Source organism: Tamandua tetradactyla, chromosome 14, assembly GCF_023851605.1.
Source record: "Tamandua tetradactyla isolate mTamTet1 chromosome 14, mTamTet1.pri, whole genome shotgun sequence".
Classification (NCBI taxonomy): domain Eukaryota; kingdom Metazoa; phylum Chordata; class Mammalia; order Pilosa; family Myrmecophagidae; genus Tamandua; species Tamandua tetradactyla.
In genome coordinates, this window is record NC_135340.1 from 57,359,835 (window position 1) to 57,376,185 (window position 16,351).

Genomic DNA, 16,351 nt, shown 5'->3' on the forward strand with positions numbered 1-16,351 from the left:
CCAAATCCAAAGAGACCAACTAGGCATTCTGCCTCTTTTTTGGTCATAGGAGGGGCCAGATATAGCAACTTATCCTTCACCTTAGAAGGATATCTCAACATGCCCACATCACTGGACACCTAGAAATTTCACTGAGGTAGAACTCCCCTGTATTTTTGTTGGATTTATCTCTCATCCTCTGACGTGCAAATGCCTTACCAATAAGTCTAGAATAATTGCTACTTTTTGCTCACTAGGTACAGTCAACATGATATCATCAATGTAATGAACCAGTGTGATGTCTTGTGAGAGGGAGAAATGATCAAGTTCCCTGTGGACAAGATTATGACATAGGGCTGGAGAATTGATATACCCCTGAGATAGGACAGTGAAAGTATATTGCTGACCTTACCAGCGGAGACCAAACTGTTTTATTGGTCCTTAGTAATAGCTATTGAGAAAAAAGTGTTTGCTTGATCAATAGCTGCTACCAGTTACCAGGGGATGTGTTGATTTGCTTAAGCAATAATACTGCATCTGGAACAGCAGCTGTGATTGGAGTTACCACCTGGTTGAGTTTACGATAATCCACTGTCATCCTCCAAGTCCCATCTGTTTTCTGCCCAGGCCAAATAGGAGAGTTGAATGGGGATGTGATAGGAATCACCACCCCTGCATCCTTCAAGTCCTTAAGAATGGCACCAATCTCTATAGTCCCTCCAGGAATCCAATATTGCTTTGATTTACTATTTAGCTCAGTAGAGGCAATTCTGGTGGCTTCCACTTCGGTTTTCCTACCGTAATAGTCCTCACTCCATGAATCAGAGAGCCAGTGTGGGAATTCTGCCAGTTGCTCAGTATGTCTGTTCCAATTATGCATTCTGGAACTGGGGAAATAACTACAGAATGGGTCTGGGACCCACTGGACTCACTGTGAGATGGACCTGAGCTAAAACTTCATTGATCACCTGACCTCCATAAGCCCCCACTCTGACTGGTGGACCAGAGTGACGATTTGGGTTCCCTGGAATTAATGTCACTTCTGAACCTGTGCCTAATAATCCCCAATAATCTGATTATTTCCTTTTCCCCAATACACAGTTACCTTGATAAAAGGCTGTAGGTCTCCTTGGGGAAGGCTTGGAGGAAGATTAACAGTATAAATTTGTGGCAGTGTAACAGGGTCCTCCCCCAAAGGGTCCTGGCGTCTCCCTTATTCAAGGGCCTCTGATTCTATAAACTTTCTCAAGTCTAGAAATTGATTAAGGAGCCATGACTCTGTTTTTATAATTCAGGTTAGACTTCTGTTCACTTGACCTAGAACTCTTCTGCTTATAAGTTCAAATAAGAATTTAGTAGACTGCCTGTCTGTTGTGCTTGTAGGTACCCAATGATCTACTAGCCAATCCCATAGGTCTCTATGAGGCAGATTATTTTGACTCATGCTTAGAATCTGCTGGCCATTATGATAGCCACATCTACCTTGCTTTTGGCTATTAAGTGCTGCCACCCGACTTCTATCAACTTGAGATCCAATCATCCCCCCATTGTGTTTAAGGATTCCAGTTCAGTGACAGCAGTTCCCACAGTAATATCTGACCTTCAGAGAAGGGCAACAACAGAGCTCTTCAAGGCTGATGGAGCTAGTTTCACAATTTCACTTCTCACAGTTCTGGTAAATGTCCTCTGGACATTCCTGGGGTATATTAGTAGGCTTTCCATGATAAATCCACTCTAACATTCCAGTCTCTCTAAACAGTTGGATCCCCTCATCTATTATATTATACCAGGGCAGTTCTGGCATTTCCCTCTCAGGCAATATTGGCCAACTTTTGATCCATGTTTCAGCCAATCATGCAACCAAACTGTTAATGCCTTCTCTAACCCCTCAAGCTATAACATTGAATGCAGAGTCTCTGCTTAGTGGGCCCATATCAATAAAGTCAGCCTGAGTCAGCTTTATATTACTCCCACCATTATCACACACTCTTAAAATCCATTCCCACACATATTCCCCTGACTTTTGTCTAAATAAATTGGAAAACTCATGCAGTTCTTTTGGAGTATAGCATACTTCCTCATGGGTGATACTTTGTACCTCACATTTTGGGGCCTGTTGGGACTTTAGTTATAGGTCTGGAAGGAAAGAGGGGTGGTAGGGGTGAACATGAAAGGAATTAGAAGTGTCTTCCAGGCCAGTTTTTTCAGGGCATTCATTTGCAGTTTCATATGGTGAAACAGGATTAATAACTCCAGGCAGAGGAGCAAGGGCTTTTTCCCCATAGGGGGTAATTATGTGCTTCACAGGCACTGAAGGGTTAATCGCTTCAGGTGGAGGTTGGGTGGCCAAGTCCTCAGGGCAGGCTGGAGGTGGGGTGGCTAAATCCTCAGAGCAGACTGTTACAGGGTTATCTAGAAAAGAGTCAGCAGGATTAGGGTTTCAACGTCTCCACTGCCATCATTATCAATCCATATGTCGCCATCCCATTTTTCAGTGACCCACTCCTTTCCAATCAATGCCTTCACTTTAACAGCAGACACCACACAAAGTTGAGATTTCAGATTACATTGTAAAGTTGCTACTCTGACAATGAGACTCTGAGTCTGATTTTCAGAGATCTAGAGTTAGCAGCTAAGATTTTCCTTCAGCACACTCATAGAAACTTTTACATCTGTCATAAGACATGTAAAGCTTCTCATCTGAAGCCTTCAGCTCATCCCTTTCCCTCATCAATATACACAGTGTATCTAACAACAGCCAGCCAACAGCTCTATACTTCTTAATTCCACAAAATTCTGTGAAGGTGTCAAAAACATTATCACCCAGAGCCTGACCATGTATAAGGAAACAATTAGCAGAATCAAATGGTAATATTTGGACTATCTTTTTTGCCAACTCACCGCATGGATTGGCAGTGTCATTCTGATTACAGTAAACAGAGTCATTATGCCTTTGAGTCTAGTCAGAATAGAAAACCAATTTTAAAAATGCATTTTTATGATTCTGTTTCTTAGGAACCACTCCTGGTACCAAGCTGTATTAGCTAGGGTTCTCTAGAGAAACAGAGTCAGCAAGAGATATCTGAAAATATAAAGTTTTTAAGAATATCTCACACAACTGTGGGGATATAGAGTCCAAGGTCTGTAGGGTAGGCCAGGAGCTGGTAGCTCCAATGAAGTTCCTCAATGAACTCTCAGGAGATGCTTGCTGGCTGAAGCAGGAAGAGTGATTGTTTCTTCTGAGATAGCATTAGGCTGTTTGCACCAGCCAGATGATCTCTGGTTCTCTGCATTTCAGTTCTTTAGCTTTTGCAACCAGGCCCTCCCTATGTGGTGTAAAAGACCCTCTCAGGTCACTTATACCCTGGAATCCCTGTCTCAGTTGTCTTCCCATCCCTTCTCTAGCTGTTCCTTGCAGCAAGGGTAAACACACCCTATCCTGTTCTGCCATCTTCCTGGAACTCCGTTTGTCTTTTTTGTTGTTGAGTTGTAGGATCTCCTTATGTATTCTGAATACTAAACCCTTGTCTGATATCTGGTTCCCAAATATCATCTCCATTGTGTAGGCTGCCTTTTTACTTTCTTGACATAGTTCTTTGATATACAAAATGTTTAATTTTGAGGAGATCCCATTTATCTATTTCTTTTTTTCAATGCTCGTGCTTAGGGTGTAATGTCTAATAAACTACCTCCTATTACAAGATTTGTATTTCCCTACATTTTCTTCTAAATGTTATGGTCTTTACTCTATTATTTAGGTCTTTGATGCATTTTGAATTAATTTTTGAATAGGTTGTGAGATATGGATCCTCTTTCATTCTTTTGTACATGGATATCCAGTTCTCCAAACACTATTTATTGAAAAGGCTGCTCTGCCCCAGGTGGATTGGTTTGACTGCCTTATCAAAGATCAATTGACCATAAATGAGAGGGTCTATTTCTGAACACTCAGTTCACTTCTTGTTGGTCAGTATATCTATGTTTATGTCAGTACCATGCTGTTTGACCACTGTAGCTTCGTAATATGCTTTTTTTTTTTTTTTTTTTTTACATGGGCAGGCACCGGGAATTGAACCCGGGTCCTCGGGCATGGTAGGCAAGCATTCTTACCTGCTGAGACACCGTGGCCCGCCCTCGTAATATGCTTTTAAGCCAGTCATATGAGGCCTCTCAGTTCATTTTTCCTTCTTAAGATATTTTTAGCTTTTCAGGGCACCCAGCCCTTCCAAATAAATTTGGTTATTGGTTTTCTATTTCTGCAAGGTAAGTTGTTGGGTATTTTGGTTGGTATTGCATTGAATCTATAAATCAATTTGGGTAGAATTGACATCATAACTATATTGAGTTTTTCAGTCCATGAACATGGCATGCCCTTCATTTAGTTAGGTCTTCCCTTATTTCTTTTAGCAATTTCTTGTAGTTTTCTGTTTATAGCTCTTTTGTATGCTTAGTTAAGTTTATTCCTCAATATTTGATTCTTTTGGTTGCTATTATAAATGGAATTTTTTTCTTGATTTCCTCCTCAGATTGTTCTTTACTGTTGTATAGAAACACTACTGCTTTTTGTATATTGATCTTGTACCACTGCCACTTTGCTGTACTCATTTATAAGCTCTAGTAGCTTTGCTGTACATTTTTTTTGAGTTTCAATATATAGTATCAGGTCATCTGCAAATGGTGAGAGTTTTACTTCTTCCTTTCCAATTTGGATGCTGTCATGGTTAGGGACAGGTGTCAACTTGGCCAAGTTGTGGTACCTGTTCATCTGATTGGGCAAGCGCTGGCCTGTCTGTTGCAATGAGGACATTTTGTAGGATTAGGTCATGATCACGTCAGCTACATCCACAGCTGATTCCATTTGTAATCAGCCAAAGGGGAGTGTCTTCTGCAATTAGTGATGCTAAATGCAATCATGGGAAGCCTTTTAAGGAGGACTCAGAGGAAACAGGTTCCATTCCTGCTTTGGCTGGTGAGCCTCTCCTGTGGAGTTCATCCAGGCCATCCATCAGAGTCATCGGCTTCGCAGCCTGCCCTGTGGATTTTGGACTCTGCGTTCCTACGGTCACGTGAGACACTTTCATAAATTTTATATTTACAAGTGTTCCCTGTTGATTCTGTTTCTCTAGAGAACCCTAACTAATACAGATGCCTTTTATTTCCTTTTCTTGTCCAATTGCTCTGGCTAGAACTTCCAGGACAATGTTGAATAACAATGGTGACAGTGGGCATTCTTGTCTTGTTCCTGATCTTAAAAGGAATGCTTTCAGTCTCTCCCCATTGAGGAATATGTTAGCTGTGGGTTTTTTATATGTTCCCTTTATCATGTTGAGGAAGTTCCCTTCTATTTCTATACTTTGAGTGTTTTCATTAAGAAAGGATGTTGAATTTTGTCAGATGCCTTTTCTGCATCAATCGAGATGATCATGTGGTTTTTCCACTTTGACTTATTGACATGGTGTATTATATTAATTGATTTTCTTGTGTTGAACCAGCCTTGCATGCCTGGTGGGACAAGAAATAACTCCCATTTAGTCACAGTGTGTAATTCTTTTAATGTGCTGCTGGATTCAATTTGCAAGTATTTTGTTGAGAATTTTTGCATCTATATTCATTAAAAGGATTGGTCTGTAATTTCCTTTTCTTGTAGTATCTTTGTCTGGCTTTGGTATTAGGGTGATGAGTTAGGTAGCTTTCCCTCCTCTTAATTTCTTTTGAAGTGTTTGAGCAGAATTGGTACTGATTCCTTTTTTTGAATGCTTGGTAGAATTCACAAGCATTTTTAGGAGTTTTTTGATGAAGCTTTTTAGGAGCTTCTTGATGACTGATTCAGTCTCTTTACTTGTGATTGATTTGTTGAGTTCATCTGTTTCTTCTTGGATCAATATTGGTTGTTCACGTCTTTCTAGGAAGTTTTCCAGTTCATCTACGTTGTCTAGTTTATTACCACATAGTTGCTCATAGTATTTTCTCATTACCTCCTTTATTTCTGTGGGGTCAGTGGTTATGTCTGCTCTTCCATTTCTGATTTTATTTATTTGCATTCTCTCTCTCTCTGTGTGTGTGTGTGTGTCAGCCTAGCTAAGGTCCGTTGATTTTTCTCAAAGAACCAACTTCTGTTGTTATTTAGTGTTATAACTTTAAAGGCAGTACTTTCTTCTACCATTTTGCCTTTGAATTTTATATGTCATGTCTAATTTTTTTTCTCTTCTTGCCTTTTCTGATCATCTTTGTTTCTACACTCTTCTCCAGCCCTCTCTCTTGCCTTTTCCAATCTACCTGTAATGCTGCCTTTAGTATATCTTGTAAAGCTGGTCTCTTCTTCACAAATTCTCTCTGTGGTTGTTTGTCTGAAAATATTTTAATATCCCCCTTAATGTTGAAAGACTGTTTTGCTGGGCATAGAATTCTTGGATGTCAGTTTTTCTCTCTCAGAATCTTAACTATGTCACACCACTGCCTTCTCGCCTCTGTGGTTTCTGCTGAGAAACCCACACATAGTCTTTTTGAGCTTCCCTTGTATGTGATGGACTACTTTTCTCATACTATTTTCAAAATTCTCTCTTTGTCTTTGACATTTTACAATCTGATTAGTAAGTGTCTTGGGATATGTCTGTTTGGGTCTGTTCTCTTTGGGGTACACTGCACTTCTTGGATCTATAATTTTATTCTTATATAAGAGAAGGGAGATCTTCAGTGATTATTTCCTCCATTAGTCTTTCTGCTCTTTTTCCCTTTTCTTCTCCTTCTGGGACACCCGCAACATGTATATTTGTGCACTTCATGTTGTCATTCAAGTCCCTGAGATCCTGCTCATATTTTTTTTCCATTCCTTTCCATATATTTTCTTGTGTGCCATTTTTCAGATATCCAGTCCTCTAGTTCACTAATCCTTTCTTCTGCCTCTTCAAATGTATTAGAGGTTTCTATTGTTTTTTTCATCTCTCCTTTTGTGCCTTTTATTCCCATAAGTTCTGTGATTCATTTTTTCAAACTTGCAAGTTCTTTATGTTTGCCCAATGTCTTCTTTATATCCTCCCTCAACTCGTTGATTTGACTTTTGATGAGATTTTGCATATCTGTTCAAACATCAACATTGAATTAGTTGTTTTAACTATTGTATCAATTTGAATTGTTGGTTTGTTCCATTGACTGGGCCATATCCTTGATTTTTCTAGTGTGACTCATTATTTTTTGCTGGAGTCTAGACATTTGATTTCCTTAATTTGTTTATTCTGGAGGTTGTTGCATTCCTTTACCTAGGGTTTTCTTGCTGGATGGCTTTCTCTATCTGTTCTTGGATATTCAGTTCAACTTATTCTAGACCTCTAGCATAGGTTCTATTGAACCGTTCAGAATTTTTCAGTTCTTGTTTTCCTGTTTCTTGCCCTACCTGTATGGAGTTTTTTTGTTTTTTTGTTTTTTAAGGTGTGTCCCCTCAGATATTATAGATCCCGGTCAGATTTTCCCAGACCAGATAGGCCCATGTCTTAGTGCTTTTAATTTCAGCAGACTCTCCCTGCCAGGGACATGGTTGAGACAGAGGTGAGACAGTGGGTGGGCTTTGATTGCTTCTGTTTTCCAGCCCCTGGGGCCTGAATTCCTTGAAGGAGAGATTTCACTTGAGTGGGCTGCCCCCCTTTTCTTGGTGAAGATATGCCCTTTATGACATTAACCCCTTTCACCTAACTAAAGTTACTTTGTCCACCCTTGCCTGGAGCAGTGCTACAACTTGAATGTGCTTCCAGTTCTGCCTAATGAGCTGTTTAAAAAGTAAAAAATAGCAAAAAGCCTTTTAAAAGCCAGACTCCTCCTCAGGTTTGCTAATCAAAACCTTGCATTGGTACATGGCTCTATGTATCTCCATGCTCTGTGTATCCCATTTTCTTGGGGTCCAGCCCTTTTCCACTATTTTGTGCTGTCCGACTCAAAAAGCCTCTTTTTTTTCCCCCATCAGCCCCACCCCCTTTCTGCCAGGGCAACATCTCTTAGTTCCTTTAGTGCTTATTCCAGGTTTATCTGTCTGGGGGGCTGTTTTAAGTAGTCAGAATTTGTTAATTAAAACCAAACTTCAATTGCAGTTTGGTTGAGCTATACTCTTGCTACTAGTAAAATCTGTTTCCTTCACCCTTGGGAACCAGCCTACAGTGCCCATGGGGGAGGGGCACCAGCTCTATGCCTTGGGGAATTCGCAGTTCTGGTGGGATCTCAGCCATTCCACCCATTCCAAACTGGTATATACTGTGTATTCAGTTAGTGATGTTCCCCCATCAGTTGTTCTGTACTCTTCCTGGCTATTTAGGAATAAATTGGCTCTATGAACAAAGCACACCAAAATAATTAGTTATAGAGCAGATTTCAGAGTTTGTTATGGATTACAGTTCCACAATTTTAGGTTTTTCCTTCTAGCCTGCTCCAAGACACTGGAGACTAAAAGAAATATCAATAAATGATTCAGTAGTCATACTCATCTGTTAAATCCTTTCTTCTCTGTTATTACTCCACCTCCTTTGATCTTTTCCCCAATCTTTAGGAGTATTTGGACTATCCCCATTCTAACTTTTTTATGTTAGGAAGGGATGTCGGCAATATAGGATGAGAGAATGGAACTAGTTGATATTCTGGAGAGGTTGGCCCCTCTGGGTTTCAGGACTTCTGACCTAGGAACCATCTGGAGGTTGTAGGTGTCTGGAAAGCAATCATAGTGCATGGATCCTTGTAGAATGTCAGATAGAGCCCTAGGTATTCTTTAGGGTTGCCTTGGCAATTACTTTTTTCTTTTTTTTGCCAATTACTTTTTAAAACAGAGATGCTAATTTATGATGTTACCAAGAAATATGAATGCCAATTTCATAGCAGTTTTATCATTATTAGATATTACACTTTTAAAAAATTTTCCTAATTACTGTGAAAAAAATGGTACCAAGCTGTTTAAATATATATATATATATATATATATTATTACTAGTGAAGAAGAACACACATCTCTCAGTGTCAATGGGAGTTGGTTATGAGATTTAAGGATTATAGTCTCTGTAGAAGCATAGTAGCCTAGCCCTTCTTCTGGGCAGATACATTAGAACTAAATGAGCTTGATTTGCATTACAAAAGAAAAGAAAAATCAAGACTTTAAAGAACTTTGGATCTATTCCAGCTGTATTTGTCAAAAGAAAATTGATTTTCCTTTCTAAAAAGTAAAATATTTCCTAATTTCTCACAAATTCAGGTCTGCTGAATTGTATCAAAAGCTGCTATTCAAATAGAAACCAAAATCATATGAGTAATGATCCCTACTGTTTTGCACGGTGATGGTCCTTCTTATACATCTCTTGTTTCAGTTTATGGTAGGGATATTCTCCTGTATAAAAACAATCACAAATACCTAAAACCATGCATTTATGTATGCTCTTATTTTAGAGTCTTGGCCTTTTCCTTATCCTCCATTACTTCTGTCACAGTTAAGATTGATGGAGTTCATTTAGGAGAGGCTATTCATTTGTCTGGTCCTATTTTCATACTGAAATGGAACCCCAGAAACTACAGTGATGGGACACATAGCATAGACGTAATTGTTCAGGTAAGTTAGTAATTTTTTGTTATGTAAATTGTTAGTCTATGCCCATATTGAATTCTGATATAGGGCTTTTTCAGCCAATTGGTAAAGATGAAACTAAGTTTGATTGAAAATTTTGAATGTATTTTGTTCAGTATATTCTGAAAATGGCACACAGGAGTAATTCTACTATTAGACTAAAAACTGGGGAGAGGAAAAGAAGAATGTGCAAATATTGACCACAGTCCCACTTTTTTAACCCCAGGAAATTATTCTTTTCTCTTCTCCCAACTTTAACCAGTCTTTTAATAATGGGAGCAAATTCTCCAATGTACCCAAATAAACTAGAGTAAGTCCAAAAATGTATATATCTTTAAGCATGCCTTTGAATGCTGTCTTTACGTATAGGAAAATTATGTCACTATTTTGAAAAATCTAGGATGCAGAAATTTCAAGGCATTCAAGGATTTTTTTTGTTTAGAAAGAATGCATTGCTAATGTATATAGTAACTGTTGTTATTCTGATTCAACTTGGGGGAATGGGGCATTTAATTCACTAGAACCTTCTGGAGTAGAAGTTATAATTACTACCAAAATAGAGCAGTTTCATCTAACATTGTGAAACTCTCCAGTGGATAAACTGCTTAGAAATTAGTTTCTTTAAAAATCTGTTAATTTCTAAAACTTTATGATTTAATGACAGTTTTAACCATTTAACCTTCTAATGCTAAGTCTTAGTTTGAAATACCAAGTAATTCTTCAGAAAACACATGTATTTATTTTCATTATTGTTTTTTTCACAGAGAAGGGTTGAGCAGGAAGGAACTATTTACTGAGCTCCTCCAATGTACCAGGCACTTGTAATTTTTCACTTAATCCACATAGTAACCCTATGTGGTAGTTAGTTTTATCCCTATTTCATAGATGGGGAAACTTGTACGTCTGCACAAGAAAAGGCATTTTGCTATGCCACACATCTTTGAAGTGTTCTGAATAGGAAGAAGAAGAAACTCACAGGGAGGATGTGGAAGGAGGGATGGCTGCGGATGAACTCTTTATGTCTTTCATATTAGAAGTTGGACCATTTTAAAGAGTCTTAAAGGTACAAGTGCACCTAGAATAAATTATTCCCTGTTTTCACAGTCATAGGGAAGAAGTAAGAGCAACCATAGGAGACCTAGCCATTACAGGGAGGGAAAACTCCCAAATCCTCAGATTGTCTCAGTACCATAATGCATTATTTCTTAATAAGATGTATAGCTTCTGTAGTTTTATGAGGAAAGAATCATAGTTCATATTCCTTGAAATATTTCTGGCTGCTTAGTTTAATCCTTAGTAAAAATGTGAAATTCCGTATACTTTTTATATGTTTTATCACTCCTTACAACTTTGAGTTATGTACAATATATCCTACATATTTAAAGTGTACAACTTGATGAATTTTAATATATGTATATTTCCTTGAAACCATTACTTCATTAATACTATGCATCACCCTCACAAGTTTTCTTGTGTCTTTTTGCAAGCCTCCTCCCTCCCCTCTCCACTTCTAGGCAACCATTGATTGATTTTTTGGTTTATATGTATAACTTTTAAAAATTAGTCCACTGAATATCAAATAGGGACCCTGGTCCCCTCATTCATCAATGATGAGTACAGTATACTATACAGTCCTAAATAAAGCATACTATAGATAATTCTGATTGAAGCTTAAAATCTGTGAGAGAAGCCATTAATTGGTTATCTAATATCTTCCTTTCTATTTATTGAATACCTATAAATTTCTGGCAGCCTGGTAGCAATGAGACCTTTAGATCAATTCTCAAAGTGTAGTCCCTGACTACTAGCACCAATATCACCGGAAATTTCTTAGAAATGAAAATTTTCAAGCCCAAAAACAAATCTGCTGAATCAGAAGCTCTTGGAATGGGACCCAACAATCTGTTTCAATAATCCCTCTAGGTGATACTGATGTGTGCTAAAATCTGAGAACCAGTACTTTAGATTACTGTGCCCACTTTGTAAACTTAGCTAGAAGGCTATAGAAATCTCATTATCTCAAAACTAAAGAAAATCTCTGCTTTAAAACAAGAACTTATAATTTTAAGTTAAAATATTTTGAGCAATAGAAGTTTGATAGGTGTTTATCAAACCTATAATGATGTTGGTATAGGTTCTTTTAGTTATTTAAAAAAAAAATTTATGATTGGAAATTTCAAAAATATATAACAGTAGAGATAATAGTAAAATGAACTCTCCTATATCAATCATTCAATTCCAATAAGTATCAATTCATGACCAATCTTTTTTCATCTATACCTCTGTCTGTTTCTCCCCACCTCCTGCCCATCATGTCATTTCATCTGTAAATATGTTAGGTTATATCATATAAAGATATGAATTTATTTTTTAAAACATAACCAATAATACCCAAATATCACATCCCCAAAATTAACAGTAATTCCTTAATATCGAGCTATCCAGCCAGTATTCACTTTTCTCAATTTGTCTTCCTGTGTCTCTTTTTTGCGTTTGATTTATTCAAATAAAAATGCAAACAAGCTTCACCCATTGCATCAGGCTAATATGTCTCTTTAGCTTCTTTTAAATTGTTTCCTCTCCCTCTTTTGTTTTCCCTTTGCAATTTATTTGCTATGAAGACTAGATCTTTTTTCCTATAGAGTTTCCTGTATTGTGGATTTTTGTACTTTGCATCCCCAAAGTGTTATTTACCATATTCCTTCAACCCTCTAGTTTCTGTAACTGGTAGTTAGATTGAGAGATTTGATCATATTTGAGTCTATTAGTTTTTTGTTCTGGGAAGAATACTTTACTTGGCACTTTATGCTTTCATCATAATGCCCATAATATCTTGTTGTCTTTCTTTTAGTAATATTCAGATTGATCAGTATGTTCAGGTGCTGTTAGCCTTATCCAGTTGTGTGATGGTAAATGCTTAATAATCAGCTTGAGGGGGAGGAGAGGAGCTGATTTGTAGCATTTGCCAATTTTTGTGGTGTGAGTACTACCACCTTGGCTGATTTAAAGCTACAGTATCAACAGGCGTGCAAAATTCCTGAAATTTAAAAATTGGCTCTTGCCAGCTCTAGCACAATGCTGACTTATTCCTCCAGTTTTATAAAGTGCCCTGTCAGCTTTTCACCTAAGGGTTTTAAGCAGCCATTGATGACCATTGCCTAGATCCATTATTTCATTAGAGTTACAAAATGGTGATATTCAAATTGTCCCTCCTTGTTATAGGAATATTAACTAGAATACTCTTTTTTTAAAAAATTTTTTGTTTAGAAAACTCCTTTAAAGAAAAATTTTCTTTCATCTATTTGGTACCTAGATATAGAGTTCATTATTTCCCACTCCCCTGCTTTTTCTAAACCAGTTTTGAGAATAATGAGTTGGTTCTCAAGCATCTGTCAAAGGTGATGAATGAGTTTCTTATTATTTTAGTATCATATGAGTGCAAAGTTTTTTTTAATTAATTAAAAAGTTGACAACAAACAAAACATTAAGATATCATTCCATTCTACATATACAATCAGTAATTCTTAATATCATCACATAGTTGCATATTCATCATTTCTTAGAACATTTGCATCAATTTAGAAAAAGAAATAAAAAGACAACAGAAAAAGAAATAAAACGATAACAGAGAAAAAAAAGATTATACATACCATACCCCTTACCCCTCGCTTTCATTTACCACTAGCATTTCAAACTAAATTTATTTTAACATTTGTTCCCCCTATTATTTATTTTTATTCCATATGTTCTACTCTTCTGTTGATATAGTAGCTAAAAGGAGCATCAGACACAAGGTTTTCACATTCACAGAGTCACATTGTGAAAGCTATATCATTGTTCAATCATCATCAAGAAACATGGCTACTGGAACAAAGCTCTACATTTTCAAGCAGTTCCCTCCAGCCTCTCCACTACATCTTGAACAACAAGGTGATATCTACTTAATGCGTACGAATAACCTCCAGGATAACCTCTCGACTCTGTTTGGAATCTCTCAGTCATTGACACTTAGTCTCATTTCACTCTTCCCCCTTTGGTCGAGAAGGTTCTCTCAACCCCTTGATGTTAATACTCAGCTCATTCTAGGGTTTTTCTCAGTCCCTTGATGCTGAGTCTCAGCTCATTCCAGGATCTCTGTCCCATGTTGCCAGGAAGGTCCACACCCCTGGGAGTCATGTCCCACGCAGCGAGGGGGAGGGTGGTGAGACTGCTCGTCGTGTTGGCTGGAGAGAGAGGCCACATCTGAGCAAGGAAAGAGGCTCTCTTGGGGGTGACTCTTAGGTCTAAATTTTAAGTAGACTTGACCTATCCTTTGTGGGGTTAAGTTTCATATGAACAAAGCCCAAGACTGGGGGCTCAGCCTATAGTTTTGGTTGTCTAACTGCTTGTGAGAATATCAAGAATTCAACTTGGGGAAGTTGAATTTCTCCCGCTCTCACCATTCCCCGAAGGGGGCTTGCAAATACTTTTCCACTCACTGATCAAATCACTCTGGGATTCATCAGGGCATCTGAGTGCAGAGTTTTAAAAAACATTCTGTTGCATCTATTCTCTTTGATGCTCCCATCTTTGGCTGATGGGAGCTACTTCATGCTAAGTCATTTGACACAATCCTGACAGTTGTTGTTAGTTTTCTTGCTTTCTGATAGAACAATACATCCTAAGCTCTTGTGTATTTCTTACTCAAAACAGGTATCAGCCATTTCTCTAAAGAGCACTTGTTATTTGGAGTGAGAAATGGTATTTTAAGACCACAATTTGGGCAATGGTCCAGCTAGCTCATAGCTATTAGGCTTTATTTTGGTTAGCCAGGCTCCTGTCACATGGCCAGGCACAATAGCGACATCTACTGGTCCTTCTCTCAGGGGGTTCTTTGCTTTCAGCTTCTGGTTTCTACATCTGTGGCTTCCTTTCTCAGTTTCTGTATCTTTCTCTCTCAGCTTCTCTGGGGAGCTTTTTCTGTCTTTTATCTTCTTATAAAGGACTCCAGTAAGAGGATTAAAACCCATCATGAATGAGATGGGTCACATTTCACCTGAAATAACTTAATCAACGATTCAACTCACAAAAGGTCTGTAACCACAGGAATGGTTTAAAAGAACATGATCTTTTCTGGGGTACATAACAGCTTTAAATCAACACAGGTTTGTTATTTCTATGAGTTTTTAGTGGATAGAGGGAAATAAAGAAATTTTTTTTAAAGAGAAAGTACATTGTGAGTGCCTGCTGATATTTCCAATTCAAATGGACAGTTACAGGATTTAAAAGAAGTCCTCTTAAAGTACTTATAGGAAGAATCAAAAGCAAATTTTTAAAAGGTAGCTATTGAAATAACTGACAAAAGTCATATGAACTCTACTCTTGAAGTGTTATAAATATTTAAATATATATGGGAGTTACCTCTCTACTGTGCTTAAAACTAGGATTCTGCTGGAAGAATTAAGACTGTTCACCACATATTTTCCATGCAAGAGGATATTCATCTCAGATTTGATCCCCTGGCATCATTTATTCTCCTTACTGACTTCTATATCGTGGTAAGTAAATTCAACCACATGTTTCATGTGTTTTTACTAGGGTTGGTAAATCCAAGTCCTAAATAATATAGTCATAAATAAAAAGTTTAATTATTTGTCTAGAAGAATAAAATTATTTTATGTTTATTTGAATTAGAAGAAGCAGACATGAACAAATAATAACTGTGATTTGGAACCTGGTCTAACCAATGCCATAAAACCTGAGTGAGGGAATTTTAGGGATCTTCTTTCTTCCTACATAAATGGTACATATTCAATGGAAAATAGAAAAATACATAGACTGAAATCAGCCCCATATCATTCATTTATCACACTACCCATTATAACCATTGCATTTGTCCTTATAGTACTATTTATTTATTTTTGCTTTTATATACATATGTACATGTTTTTAATATAAAATAGTATTATACTTTTCATTCCCTTTTGACATCTGATTTCTTACACTGAGGAATTTGTTTTGACCATTTCTCACATTGATACATATTATTTTATAACATAATCATTGGCTGAATTATATTGTCATATATATGCCAAAATTTATTTAACAACTCCTCTCTGTTTTTGTGTATTTAAGCTGTTCTATTTTTTTCTTCTCTATAAATAATGCTTATAATTATATTTACTTGAGATAAATTCCTAGAAGTGAATTGCTGGATCAGAGGATGGGCACATTATTCTATGTACTTATTTATTGTATAAATTTAATGTACTTATATATTGTATAAATACATACATTATTTATTTTATTTGGTGTTTTTGGTCTGACACACAATAAAATATGTCCCATGAGTGCAAGAATCTTTGAATATTTTTGTGCCTAGCACATCGTAGGCCCTCAATAAATATTGCTTGAAAGAATAAATGGGTATTTTAAAAAAATTTTAATACACACTGTCAAATATTCTTCCAGAGAAACTATGGCAATTTATACTTTATTTCCCTCAAATCTCATGGATATTAACCTAATACAATAAATGGATATTAACCTAAAATACAATAGAGATAGGCACTAAAATGTTAAGAAAATTTAAGCCTCCGTTAATTTCACCTCCCAGACATAGCCATCATTAATCATTTTAGTATTTATCCTTATAAACTTCATTATTACTTATTATTTTAGTTTGCTTTTCTTCTATTAAGTAGACGAATAAGTTATTGAGCTTTTTAAAAAATATGACTAATGAGCATTTGTGTTTTATTTTAATAGATTTTTATTATTTTCAATTATTTATTTTTTTCCTGG

At 36.9% G+C, this 16,351-nt stretch overlaps 1 protein-coding gene across 5 annotated transcripts in view; it reads left to right on the forward strand.

The window, feature by feature from the left end:
• Nucleotides 1-16,351, forward strand: part of TMEM62 (transmembrane protein 62) — a 112,286-nt gene that overhangs the window by 75,679 nt on the left and 20,256 nt on the right. For all 5 annotated transcript variants that reach the window (XM_077127621.1, XM_077127623.1, XM_077127622.1 and 2 more), the window contains 2 exons: nucleotides 9,394-9,553; nucleotides 14,992-15,105. In XM_077127621.1, coding sequence (XP_076983736.1) covers nucleotides 9,394-9,553; nucleotides 14,992-15,105 — 274 coding nt within the window. The remainder of the gene's footprint in view (nucleotides 1-9,393; nucleotides 9,554-14,991; nucleotides 15,106-16,351) is intronic.